At 35.0% G+C, this 14,015-nt stretch overlaps 2 protein-coding genes across 3 annotated transcripts; both read right to left on the bottom strand.

Annotated features, from left to right (window-relative positions):
• Nucleotides 1-24: 24 nt before the first annotated feature.
• LOC105801692 (uncharacterized) lies at nt 25-8,124 on the bottom strand. The gene is made up of 8 exons (XM_012632919.2): nt 7,877-8,124; nt 6,105-7,335; nt 3,389-4,766; nt 2,644-2,923; nt 2,190-2,297; nt 1,827-2,105; nt 920-1,063; nt 25-767 (listed from the first exon to the last, which is right to left on the bottom strand). Exons 2-8 carry the CDS (start codon nt 7,282-7,284, stop codon nt 579-581), a joined length of 3,558 nt encoding a protein of 1,185 aa, XP_012488373.1. The 5' UTR covers nt 7,285-7,335; nt 7,877-8,124; the 3' UTR covers nt 25-578.
• Nucleotides 8,125-10,157: 2,033 nt separating this feature from the next.
• LOC105801693 (zinc finger protein SHOOT GRAVITROPISM 5) lies at nt 10,158-12,705 on the bottom strand. 2 transcript variants are annotated; one of them, XM_012632923.2, is made up of 3 exons: nt 12,192-12,705; nt 11,680-12,079; nt 10,158-11,133 (listed from the first exon to the last, which is right to left on the bottom strand). In XM_012632923.2, the coding sequence occupies exons 1-3, from the start codon at nt 12,283-12,285 to the stop codon at nt 10,488-10,490; spliced, it is 1,140 nt and encodes a 379-aa protein (XP_012488377.1). In that variant the 5' UTR covers nt 12,286-12,705; the 3' UTR covers nt 10,158-10,487. The 2 variants fall into 2 exon arrangements, with proteins under 2 accessions (XP_012488377.1, XP_012488378.1); XM_012632924.2 differs by having other exon boundaries at nt 10,158-11,109; nt 12,192-12,676.
• Nucleotides 12,706-14,015: the final 1,310 nt, after the last annotated feature.

The raw sequence follows: 14,015 nt of genomic DNA, 5'->3' as shown, positions 1-14,015 counted from the left end.
ATTTAAATATCAAATTATTAGTAATTTTAATATTAAATAAGTACTGAATCTAATAAATATTTTATAAATGAATATCTTGACAAACTTTTAGCCGACTGACTACTAGTTTTCAATTCAACGATCAGATAATGTGTATATAGGTAGCTGCATCATGAAGCAAGCAAAGCCAACAATAACAGAGTGAAGAGCACATATGTCCCCATCTATCTCCCAACACACCATTAAAGCGGGAACCCCATTTCAATCAAATATAAACTCAGGCCGCCAAAATTTTGTTACCATCTATGTCGAAAGCTAATGCTACAACATAACCTAAAAGAATTTCACATTTCATTTACAACAATATTATGTTAGATTAGATCAGAATTATTCCCCATCCACAAAATCATATCAAGTGATGAAGCAAACTCTAAGGCCACACTGTTCAAAAACCACATCCTTCATAATTGGCAGTGGGAGAAACTCCTTGGATATCACTTCAAATCCCATTCAGGTATTACAACTCACTAACCTCCTTTCCATGTCAATAAAAGAGCTGAAAATGAGGCAAGTAATTGCTGCGAGTCTCATCCTAACATTCAAGCTGATATGGGTTCGTAAGGGTATGATAACCACGGGTGCTTCAGAGCCTCAGTGGCAGTAGGGCGCTTCTTTGGGTTTACTTCAAGCAAATGAGCAACAAAATCAACGAAACCCTGGTCCTCCATTGGCATCCGGTGCCTCAAGGATGTCTTCTTGGGTATCAGGTATTCTAATCTGTTGGTCTCCTGAAGTAAAAATGCAAGACTTTAACCTCAATTTCATAAACAAGAAAAATGAATTCAAGTAATACAAGGAGAACGGGTAGGGAGCTCATAACCACTGCAAAAATAATGTTTAAAGTACTTCTACTGTAAGTAAATAATGAGAAAAAGTTGACCTGATTACGTTCATAAAGCATGTGATTCTTAGTAAAATATTTGTATGTATCCTGTCCTTTGGCAAGCATGCCTTGTTCAATGGGACCAATGATTCCAATTACCCTTGCAAGTAATGTCGCAGGTGAATCATTTTGGAAGAGGACCTACACCATCATTAAAACCAAATTGTACCATAAATTAATAAGACATGAGTTGCAAAAAATAGGTGATTAGAAACGGTACCGACACATCCTGAGGCTACAAAAAAATAAAATAGACGAAAGAGGGGGAAACATCTCTATTTCCAAGCATATTATCCAAAAATATATTAAAGAAAGTGGTAGAGTGAAAGAATATGCATTTCGGTAACATTAATAATGAAGTTTTTGTCAGTAGAACGAGCCAACTTATAGCAATAGATTTAATACATAGAAATCTAAATCTTATACCATAACATACAAAAAGTTTTCATTTGGTCAAGTTTGAGCCAAATTATGTCAGGAAACCTGTATGCAGACAAGTTAACAACTCAATCAACTAGTCTTCCTGATGTTTTGAACACGAGAAAAACTAATTGGACAAGTGCCAAATTTTTAGTCCATTCAGCATCTATAGGTGAGGACATCACTGAATGGAATTAAGAAAAGGTCTTAAAATATACAAGATCCTTTCTTTTTTAGCAGCCAGTAAGTTTAAAATCAAATTAATGTACAGTCACAGTGTAATGGATGCCTTTGTGGGCAAGACAAGAAGTCTAAAGTGTCAAAGATAGAAAGAAGATAAAAAAACTTTATTTTAGTAATATTCCTAATTAGAATAATTTATTAAGCAACTATTTTATTTTAGTTATGAGTTAAGAAAATCTTCAATATAATGTAGACATAGGAAGCAAACAATAATTAATGTCAAAAGGACGCCAATACTTACATTGCCAGTACAGAGTTCAGCCAAGATGCAGCCAAGTGACCAAACATCTATCTTCTTGTCATATGGAAGTCTTAGGATAACCTCTGGTGCACGATAGGACCTGGATTGAACATAGGAGCACAACTGATCTGTCTCAAAACAACTGCTACCGAGATCAATGACCTTCACCTCACACCTACTATAGCTTTTCACTAATATGTTTTCTGGCTTCAGATCACAATGTATTAGGCCCAGGCCATGCAAAAACTGGAGAGCCTCCAAACATTGAATAGTAATCGACTGCACAGAGGAATTGAGGAGAAGATTATATAATAGTGAGACATACATTAAATACACTTCTATAGAAAACAGCTTTCCAGAAACCTGCAATCTTGGCATTGTGAAGTAAACCTCTCCACCAGATTCCCTATTAAATTTATGAAACTCGTATAAGTTTGCCTTGAGAAGTTCACAGACTATTAGCAAATGCTCCTGGAAAATAAAGAAGACTTTGTTAATCATGTGCAGGATACCATATCCATTGGCCAATAGATAAACTACTACACCAGCAGAGAAAATCATTTATGCTAAACATTCCAACCTGAACTTTTACAGATAAAACCATTTGCCTTTGGAAGCCAGACATATTCAGAACAAAGTTCCCAATAAATGTACACATCCAATACAAACATGCAAGAGAAAAAAAAATGAAAATACCCAATACAGAATAAGTGAAATTGCAAAAACAGAAAAAATACCCAGTATCTTTTAATTAAGTGAATATGAAGACATTAACAAACAAAAAAGAAAGACAGCTAAATGGCCTGTACTAACTTACTCGGTAGTAGAAGTAATCATACAATCGAAGAATGTGATGCTTATCTGCTGGATCATGTTTATTAACATACTTGAGAAGCTTAATCTCATCAAGGCTTTGATCAAAAAAATCCTTGTTGTTCTTTATGATTTTCACACAGACATCCATGCCTGCATGCAGGTCATGTGCTTGTATAGCTTTACTAAAAGCAGCTGAACCAAGATACTCAGTAACATGATAGCGCCCAGCTATAACAGAATTCAAAACAACATGGAAATTCTTGTCCTCCTCAAATCCAGTCCTGAGAAGCAAAAGGGGACTTATGTAAGGAAATCTGTTAACAAGAGGATAGCAATGTGAACTACTCACTATACATTGTGCTAGAGAAATATATAAGTTAAAAATAAAAACATAAGCTTGGCTAAATACTTGGCAAAGTAGTGAACAATGCTGATCATCTAATTAGTTAAATGAAGCTCCTTCAGCTTGACACCATTACATTGAACAAAACATATTAATCCTCAAAACTTTTGTCAGTTAGACAATTAAAAGGGAAGCTAGCAACCAGCTTCACCTCCCCAACCTCAACCAGTGATCATGGAGATTACCCCCAGAGAAATTCAAGGGTTCTCTATCTCACAAGGGAAAGGAGAAAGACAAGATACAACACACCATTATGCATCAGTGCAATTTTGAAAAGTGTTAGCACCAGTGAATGAACAGAAGATATATTAGAACTAGAATTTGTCACCAAGACAAGACATGCCTGTTTTTCCTATGCACAATCTTGAGGTTGAAGGTTTCAAATTCCTCCTCTTGTTTTTTAATTTGTCTTACTTGATCTTGTACAACATCAACCTCTTCATCCTCAAGTGATGCCCCAGGATCCTCTTCCCTAACACCACTAATTTTCTCATCCTCTTCTTTCTTGGTCGGCTCTCGTCCACCATAACCATAATCAGGGAGGGTTGAAGGACTAGAATTTGCTGATCTTACAGCATAGGCTTTATTTTCATCCCCGGAAATTTTTCCAGTAGAAGAATCACTGCTTTTCCGTCTCCGTGTAGCAAGCATATCATCAGACCCCACCAAAGCACTGAAACAGTCATCATGTTCATCAGCAACAGCATAGCAGTTACTTGACCATAGAGACTTACTAGAGCCTGCCTGCACCAACTGCCCATCCCTTAGTAGTGACGGAGGAAAAGAAAACCCCCAATCTGCAAGATTCTTCTTCATCTTTGGGCTTGGAACTTTATCATTCCCAGTAACATATTTACTAGAATCAATTTTTCCAGTTACACTATTATCCCTAACTAATTTATCAATGTAGTTCCCATCTGTCTCATGATGACTTTGTCTGTACCCTCCAAGAGCAACATCACGATCATGACAATATTCTAAATCCCCTGCACTACTACCTCCAACTAAACTTTCATGTACTTCATTTCCAAATTCAGCAGTATCACTGTTGATTCCCACACCGATAGACCTAACTGAACAATGCTGATTATTATCAATAGAAATGTCATCAAGGCGAGACCTGCCAAACTCATTGAGAACGTTTCTATCTCCTAGCATGATAAGTTCATTTCTGTGTGTTACAAATCCCTGCCAAACAGGTTCAGGACGCATAAAATTAAGCTCCTCTTCATCCATCGGTTGCCCATATTGAGCAATTAAATTATTCTCATGAGTTCTGCCATATATTTCAGTTACAGACAGTTCTACGGGATCATCTGGAGCTGCAACAGGTTCAACATTCTTTGCCTGGCAATATTGTTCACCTGAGAAGCAAGAATCCTCCTCTAAAAATGATTGATCATCCTCACTCTTGGTTTGACCTCTTTCTTGCAGATCTCGAACACTCCCATGCCCAGTCCCCTTTTCATTGTCACTAGGATAATCAATTTCATGAGCCAGAAACCAGGCTTCATCCTCAATAGGTTGTCTCATGTATCCAATATCATCATCATCATCATATTCATCAGAGTCCCAATATTCATTAGGGAAATCAACAGATTCACTTAATCCATCACCAATAGTAGCAAAACCAGAAACCAGATCAGATGCATCTTCAGCAATGCCCTGACTTATAGAAAGCCAATTACTTCCAGCATGCATTTTACCTGGATCATCATAAACTAGATACCAGCTCTACTCAGCAGAGTTATAAGAGGGGGAAAAACACTTCTCTACAAATAAACAAACAAAAGGATCATTGATGATCATAACTTAATAGATTCATGTCTAGATAACAACAACATAGCATCCTACCCTAGGGAACCAGAGAAAGCTACAAGTTGGATCTTTTTATGAACATATTAGATATATATTGCTAAAGCTTAAGCATGCAACATCTAGAATTCGGAGAAGAGATAATCAATTAAATCATTGCCAGTGTAAAGCTGGTAGAAATAAATGCATTTACCATGATTAGTGTTAAAAAAAGACCATATAAGACAAGCTTATTTTTTTGTTTCTTCTATTGCAGTCACAGATGCTTAAAGATAACTGATATCCCATTAATATGTCACGTAGGAAGATGGATGATATCTATTTTGACACCCAGAGACAATATGTGAATATAAGCAGGATCTGGTTAGTTCAAATCATAGACTGACCAATAGGGTATTGAGGCCTGGTGGATTTGGAAAAAACTGAGGGTAGGCTTTAAGGTTACATTAACACAAGTTTCAAGACAATACAATTACCATCAAATTTTAAAACATGGGGTCACTAGATGAGTAAGATCACTAAACCTCAAGAAACAATCGGTAGCTCTTAATTTAAGCATTGTTAAAGGTATCAAATATTACAATGCATAATTAGGAGTGTAATCTAGTCAAGCTACTCATCACCTGCCCAGACCTTACTAGACGAATACACAAGCTCAACTCATGCCATTGTCAAGCCATTTATATTTTTCTTATACTTCTCTTGTTATGTCTGACTTCAATCAACTACACCAGGTAAGCAAAAATATTTTTTCCATTCGAATTTTGCATTAAAGGGTTCATCCAACCTTCCTTCTTTTTTTCATTATTATTACAGTTTGTGGCATTAAGTGGTTTTTAGGGACCCCAAAAGCACTTGCCAACGGAAAATTCACAAACCTACTATGACACTTTTTAAAACAAAGAAAAACAAAGTATCAATTCCTCTAGAGGATAAGACTTCAAACAAAAAATTCATAGAGCTCACCAATGAGACTTTGCCACCCATGGCTAGATGGAATTTTTCAAGTGAACAACAATTTTTACCAAAACAAATTAGTCATGTGGGTTTAGAAATATAAAATGTTGCATCCCACAAGAATGTATAATAAATGGAAAATGAAGTATGGAAAAAGGAAAGGTAGAAAATAATGAAAGTTTGGGTAATTAGTCAACAATTTGCCGCCATTAATTTAAAATAAATTAATAAATCAAATATATCTGTAAGCACATATCAACAATAACAGTATCATTATGTGAACTAACCTGAAGAGTTTATTTCTTGCCCAACAGGGACATCTACATAGGACCCTATAAGGAATGTATTGTCCGCACTAGTGACCTTCGCACCTGAGCCATTAAGCTCCCAATTAACATTCAATGCCTTCTCCTCCGACTTGAGTTTAACTGGTGGCAGCCTAGGTAACTCTCCCCTTGGATTATCAGATGCAAGAACAATCGCCAATCCATTTGTACATGTTTGCTCTTGAAAATTCCCAACAAATAGAAACCTTCCAACCTCATCCACCTGATCTTTAACTGCTGTTCTAGTATCAAGTACATCTGCTTTTACGTTTCCTTGTCTCGTATCTGAAGCACTAGCACCATCATAACTGATTGATACATCCACCTTAGGGAATGGAAAAACAGTCTTCACAGAACAATCCTTCCATATCTCTGAAGATGAACTAGTGGGTTTGTCAGTTCTAGACCATCTGCTTTTATCAGGAAAGTTTTCCTTCAAGTACACGCTGCAAGTCTTAGATTCCTGAACAAGGTCCTTAGTATCACTAGTTTCAAACTGGTCATACTTGGAACTTACATTAGCTTTGCTAGTATTTCCAAGCCATGAAGATTTCATTTCACCAGGAAAGGCAATCTCTTCCCCATGTTTAACATTGCCTTTATCAGTGTCAGGAGCTTTGGCTGTACGATATCTTGACTGATCTGGTTTCTCTAGCTCTGAAAAGCTAGTGCTACTAACAAAACCGTCATTTTTGTTCGTACAAGGACCATTGCTAGTTCTGCAGTTCCAGGACTGCAAATCGAGTAAGGTATCCTCTGAACTTTTAGAGAAGGTGAAACTCTTACCGCTTGTAGCTTTTGCTTCATCAGGTTTATTACATTCCCCAGTAGAAGTAGCATTTCTCCATTTCCTTTCAGACCCATTTCTGCTAGCCCCACATTCTATCTCTTCCACTATAAGTTCCTTGGAAACCTCTCCACTGTTTTGAGAACCTGATCCACTACTTCCGGTCACTATTTTTTTCCCAATTTCTTCCTCTAGTACCTTTCCCGAGTCCTTTTCTTCAAGGGTAAGTTTCTGAAGGAAACCATTCAAATCAGGGTGGTTATTAAGTTCACTCCGCAAAGCTGCCTCTGCTCTTGTAAAGTGATTTCTCGTCAGAAAGTCCAAAATCACATCTATTGAGCTTGGTTCCGTCATTATGAAGTACCATAAACCTAGCAAAGGTACTAGAAGCAAGCATCTACCAACCTAAAAATATCCAAGCAAACGACACAAACGTTCAATTTTTGCTTTTATATATAGTACTGAGCTACAAAAATAAATGCAATTCTATGAAAACCATACCGCAAATGTGGAAAACTTTAAAATTAAGGGTAATAGTAATTGAATTCTTAACTGCCATTGCCTACTAGTGCTAGCTTCTCTCTATTTTTTTTTGTTCGAAAGTGCTAACTTCAATCACTAAGAAAGAATGAATATGAATCCCACATTTCGTTTTCCTTTTTGTTTCTTAGCGCCGAAGAGTGAAAGTTTTTCCTTTCCCCTAAAGAAAAGCCTCATATTCCATGATATTGGTACATTTTTCATAAATGGAAGCGACAAAAATCATACAAAAATTCCCAACAGCTTGGACGAGATCGAGGTTAACAAGATCCAGAGCTCTAACCAAAACCCTAAAAGAATTCCCGGACAACCTTTTTATAAGAAAATGAAAAGAAAGCAGAGATGAATGGATGCAGCCAAAAAGCAGAAGCAGAGGAGATTCGAAATAACAAATAAAAGAACTTACAGATCAAGGAGACCAAGAATAGCATGCACGCCAATCTCTTCTGTTGTTTGCTTTGGATTCCATTCCATTGCCCTACTCCACGTTAAAAGATGGCAAGAAAGTAACAAAATTTACAGCGGGAATTTTTTTCTTCTCTGCCTGCCCTTCTGTTTTATTTTATTTTCAGTTTTGTTTTCCTTTTCCCCTCTTCAGGATGGATTTTACTCATTATTAGAATTAAGTCCCCCGCTTCTATACTTATCACGGGTCAGACTACCCCCGCTCGAAATCCTGAGATTTTGCACAAAAATATAAGTTTAAAATATTGGTTTGAGCAAAAATAAAATCTGTTTTCAGATAGGTTGGGTCTCGGGTAAGTTACCCGTTGTTTTGATCTTGTTTATTGTTACCATTTTGTTCTTGTATTAATATTTTATTATTATTATTTGAATATTATATAACTCTTATTTTATTATTAATTTTGTTATTTATTATAGGCATTTACTTACTATGTCTTTAATGTATTTTTAATTTGTTAATAAATATTTATTTTAATATTTTTAATACATTTGATGTATTATATTTTTTAAATTTATTTTTATATAAAAATAATTTTAATACGGGTGGGGTGAGTTAGGCACGTTTAGTATTTTTATCTGGGTCAGATTTGGGCAAAATTTTAGGATCATTTTTTAGGTTAAGCCTAAAATTTTGTATCAGTCCAGCTTGGCCCATGATTAGGTCTACCAGGTTCTCTAACATTTCTTACCCATTTTTTTCTTATAATTTATAATTTATTAATAAATAATTCATTTAAATATTATATTTTAAATTTGTAATTAAATTACGGCAGGTAAATTTGTGTAACAAATATATTTATAAAAATTGATATTAAAATCAAATAAGTCTTTGGTTGATGTTGAGGGAGTTGGGTCTCACACCTTCAACGGAAGGTATTGTCCCACTCGGGGAGGTTGTTTGTCTTCATTAGGAAACATCTCGATTGATGTATATACGACCTGCAAGTTCACAAGAGAAGTCTCAATATTGTTAGAAATTAACTATGGAAAGTGCGCTTACAGGGGATTGAACCATCAACTAAGGCATTATATGCCTTATCGAGGTGCTCCCTAAGGGAGATAAAAAACTCCCGAGTGGGACAATACTTTCCATTGAAGATCCCAGACCTACCTCTCCTCAACAATTGAAATGATAAAGTTAATATGTTAACATTACAATGATTTGAGTTTGAATCCTATCAAATGCATTTTATAAAAGGAAGAGTTTTCAATAATTACTCAACTATCCAACTCTGTTAGCTCTTTAAATCTGAGAACTATAAAGGAAGATGATATTATATTTTATTAATGATGAAAAGTAACAATATTATTGCATGTAATTATTTTATTAAATTCAGGTTTATTATAATTTTTTTTTAGTTATATAGATACCAAGTGAGTATTCGTTTTATTTGAAAATGTTACACCAATAAATTGAAAAAAAAAAAACCAAGAGTATTAAAATTAGACTGAATGTTAAAATTTAAAAATTAAAGAGACTAATTTTAAATTTACAAAAAGTATAGGGAGTATAGCAGAGACAATAGGAGTGGGGCTTGAAGTGTATAGGCGGTTGGGCAAACACAAAGTTGAAGCTTCCCAATGGAAGAACGAGATCTGGCCCAACATCCATCCCAACACCATTTTCGAACATAAGGATCTCTTGCTGATAGTGGCTAGCGTGTTTTAGCAAAAAGCAATCATAAACTCGAAATTCGGTATCTCCTCTGACTTTATTCATTAGAAGAGAGTTCTAATTAGTTGGTATTCTCCTTGTTTGTTTGGTCATTTTCAGCATTTGATATCCGAGTGCAATCACATAACACATTCTACTTAAAATATTTAGGTTTATATCAATATTGATTAAACTATGACTATGAGTGGAGTCATGAAAAAAACAAATAGATATTTCAGTTTATATCAATATTGACTACTTCAAGACACATGCTTCAAACTATTTGCAATATTTGCCAACCAGAAGAAAGCAGGCAATATTTGTGAGTGGGAGCAGCAACATCATGGAAGAGAAGCACATTTTCCAAGAACATAAAGGCAAAATCAGATTGAAAAAGCTGTAGCTAGCATTAGCCTTGCCGTTTGGTAGAAAAAGAAATGGTTAAAGATAACAGACAACAGGACGCAGGTAGGTTTTCCTTTCAACCATCCAACTGACCACACAAGTCATGAACCAATAGTCTCTGCATAAATGAGAGTTTAACTATTTGTGCTGTGACTGACAAGTGTGGCACTGAAAAACATGGCCTTCATTTGCATTTATTTCACAAAAAAGGACCATCAGTCTCAAGATTCCTCTCTCTCTCTCGTGCTTTGTTTTGTATTGTATTGTTATTCATATATTAATGAAAGGCCACCATTTTCTGACTTGTTTAGTTAGGGCTACAAACATCTCTCCAAATATTCCAACCACAAAATCCAACGAAACTGAGTAGGAAAACCTAGAACAAATATATCCAACAAAACCCATTCCTACCTTCCATTTACCCAATTCAATGAACAAATTACATCACACCAAATGCACGATAAACACTCCACTAATCAATGGTGGTTTATGTTTATGTTTTAGTAACCTTTGCTCCAATATCGTTTTCAACTTCACCTTCTGTTATACCTGATGAAATGTAATTCACTACTGGACACTTGTCTCCGAGAGGTGTTCTGGCTTGGAACTGCTGCTTACAAGCTTGGCAAGTAATTTCAAGCATGGTGGATCTGATTTGCTTTATTGCATGCTCCTTTATATCGTGAGCCTTTTCTAATTCAGCTTGTGCTTGTAACCTAATTCTCTTTGCCTTGCCAAACTCTTGCTCAGCTATTTCCATCTGCCTTTTCGCTTCCCGTCTTGCCTCTTCTGCGTAAGCTTTCTCCGCCATTGCCAACCTTAGCTGTTCACCAGCTTGGGTTGAATATTTTTTAGCCTCAGTGGGACTGGGACTTGAAGTGGTTAGGAGTTGAAGTTCCAAATTGTGGTATTGTGCTTTTTGTGGGGAACTAGGGGTATCCATTGTCTTTGCCAACATCAAACTACTTGGCCAAGGAGATGTGCTGAAATTGGTATCACTGGACGGACTGTGGCTCGAAGCTGTTCGTGACAAGCAAGCCGGTTGAAGTGCTTGTGGTTCTTGCCTGACACGGCCCATATGGCAAGCATCTTGATGTTCAATGAAACTCTCAACTCTATCAAACACAAGCAGGAAATGTCTAAACTGAAGTTATGATTCTATGTAGCATAAACTGGCAAATAAAGAAAGAGAGATCAAACCAAAATCCATGCAAGTGTATTTAATATATTGTATTTATAAAGAAACAACACTGAAATCTATAAATTAATGTTTCCATTGATTGCGATAGAAATGGTGGAAAGAGCATTTACCGATTAAGGAAAAAAAACAAAAACGAAGGAACAAACAATATGTGTTAAGATAAACTAAAGGCTAATTAACTGTTTGATAGGATTTGAAACCAGCAACAGCAACACGACCAAGACAAACTGAAACTCATCTTCGGGAAATGTGTTAAACTGCTGCCAATAAACAGCTGTTGAACACTGGCTTAAGGTTTCATAATTCGTCAGTCAAAACAAAGTACAAACTTTTTTTTTTCTTTTGAAGTAAAAAATATATATTAAAGTGGTCAGCAAAGAGAGATTTCACTATATATGCAATCATAGTTTGGAACAGGTATAATCTTTTAGCTTGAAAATACAAAAAAAAAAAAGCATAAAAAGGAATAGGAAAAGGAAGGAACCTTGAAAAAACTCTGCCGCAATCACAGGAATGGCCTCTGGTGCCACAGGTTTTAAGATGGGCTTTATAATCAGATTGAACAGCATAACCCTTAGAACATTTCTGGCACACCCATTGCTTGTGGTTGCTGTGTTTTCTCCTAAAATGCTTCTTTATCCCAACCAAATCACCTAGAGCATGGCAGGGATCATGGTGCAAGCAGGTAGGCTCCGGGCAAACAAACACCCGCTTCCTCACCACCGGAGTTTCTCTCTTGAGTAGCTTCCATGGAACCTTATGTCGCCGCCTATGCATCTGTAGGTTTTGGTCTCTCTGAAACCCTTGGTTACAGATCTCACAAACGTAACGATCCGACTCCAGCAGTGTTTTGGGGGATAGAGAAACCACTTCTGCATCTGGATCTACATCAACCCCCAAGTACATATTCAAATTACAAGCCAAAAATTGAACAATTAGTATTGCCTATGCTATGGTAGCTGCATATACATATACGATATGATATTGACCCCATACCTGGCGTTCCAGCCGGTCTTCTTTTCCTCTTATTGTTAGTACTACCATTCTCTAAATATAATGGCTGTGAAGAGCAAGAGTTATCGGGCAACATAGATAAAATAGCTCCTGCACTGCACTGCACAACCTCTCTTTGGGCACGATTAACTATTTTAGTTAATATAGAGCCAAAGAGGGCAAAGCAAAATATTTTTCCTTGGCTAAATGCTTCCTTTCTGGTCTTGCCTATTTCTTCTCACTCTGTAAAGCTGATCAAAAGTTTGTATTTGAAAAGAAATTGAAAAAAGGGGACAAAGAAAAGCTAGTACAGCATGACATGAGATAGAGGAAGGTAGATCAAGTAAAAAAGAAAAGCCCTTTTTTTTTTGTTTCGTTTCTTTGGGTCTGATGATCAGCTTTCTTGTTTCAGCTTTTTTTCTTTTCTCTCTTAAATTCCAACCCTCTTCTTCATCAGGTATAGTGTGTAGCTCCATAAAACCTTGTTTATAAGCCCAATGAAAATGGTTGAAACCTTATGATCCCACAAAGAAACAAATATCTCATTATTCATCTCCCACGTAAGCAGATCACCTGACCTCACTTTTATTAATACTAATAGATAGCTGAATCAAATTATTTTTTTCCTTTTTGAAGTATAAAAGAAATCTATACCCTAATATGAAAGTTGTTCCTCATGGCATGTGAAATTTTGAATTCATTGATAAATAAACAAGTAAGCAACGTAATTTTATTGTTATCAAGGCTAATTCAGTCCTTTACCATCTAATGGGAAAAAGAATAAAACAAAGAAAAGAAAGGAAATATGGAATAAACAGAAAATTTGAGAAATATTTTAATGTATTTACGATATTAAAATTATATATATTGAATCTCATTATAAGTTCTAATTATATTTGTTCTTTTGAAAAATAAGAGGATAATACGTTTTAACGCACTCAAATTTATGTTCTCCTACAGTAGTAATAATGCCTATTGAGCTAAGACTCAATTGGCTACTAAAATTATATTTCTTTGCATTTTAAAATTTTGTTTTATGTATATATTTATGTAATCGGATTTTTTTAATGTGCTTATTAATGAAATGGTAAGAGATTTTTATTTGAATTTCAAATAATATTTTTCAGTTGTTTTATTTGAAATATAATATAAATGATTTTTAATTTACTTTTGTACTATATTTTATTGAAGAAATTGTAATGAATATGCATCCATTGAAATGACTAAATTATCCTTATTCGTAATTAAATTAAATCGGAACTAACCTTTTTTTTCCTCTAAAGTTAAGGATTTGGAGCTGTTAAGACGTCCTCGAGGGTATAGCAGTCATTGGAGTGTTAAGCTTGTATTTGGGTAATTGAAAAGTAAGTTTGATGCTTCAATTTTTAGGACCAATTGTAATTAGAGTGTCACACGTGAAAGTTATTTTAAAGCAATTATAGATGAATAAAATTAATGTTAGATTTTTGAATAGATTTGGTGTATGAGGGCTATTTTAATTTGGTAACAACACTCGAACCGTTATAAAATATGAGTTATATAATTGATGTTAAGAATGAATATCTTGTTATAAAATAAAAGAATAGAGATAGAGAGTAAAAATAAAGAAAATAGGATAATAAAAGAGTGAGCGTAGAAGTAAGTTACAATGCTTCTCCAAAATCTATATGTTTAGATATAAAAATATAAATGAAATAAAATACTATTTCTAATTACTATTAAAATTTAAAATTTATCAAAACATTCGTTCAATAAAATATTCATAACATAACTTTATTTTTTTCCAATAAACATATAAAGAGGAATTGAGTAAACTTAAATCTTGAA

The sequence above is a fragment of the Gossypium raimondii genome, chromosome 11 (assembly GCF_025698545.1).
Source record: "Gossypium raimondii isolate GPD5lz chromosome 11, ASM2569854v1, whole genome shotgun sequence".
NCBI lineage: Eukaryota > Viridiplantae > Streptophyta > Magnoliopsida > Malvales > Malvaceae > Gossypium > Gossypium raimondii.
The sequence above is the reverse complement of the archived record's forward strand: the minus strand, read 5'-3'. Positions and strand labels throughout refer to the sequence as shown.

Bases quoted from the DNA above. Each gene is read 5' to 3' on its own strand.
- LOC105801692 (XM_012632919.2), bottom strand. From the start codon at position 7,284: ATGACGGAACCAAGCTCAATAGATGTGATTTTGGACTTTCTGACGAGA. The intron at 2,298-2,643 runs GTAAGTTAGTAC...TTTATTTTCCAG, and splicing joins ATGATTACTTCTACTACCGA to GAGCATTTGCTAATAGTCTG. The intron at 2,106-2,189 runs GTTTCTGGAAAG...TCCTCTGTGCAG, and splicing joins TCACAATGCCAAGATTGCAG to TCGATTACTATTCAATGTTT.
- LOC105801693 (XM_012632923.2), bottom strand. From the start codon at position 12,285: ATGTTGCCCGATAACTCTTGCTCTTCACAGCCATTATATTTAGAGAAT. The intron at 12,080-12,191 runs GTATGGGGTCAA...GGGTTGATGTAG, and splicing joins AAGACCGGCTGGAACGCCAG to ATCCAGATGCAGAAGTGGTT. The intron at 11,134-11,679 runs GTTCCTTCCTTT...ACTTCAGTTTAG, and splicing joins TGCGGCAGAGTTTTTTCAAG to ACATTTCCTGCTTGTGTTTG.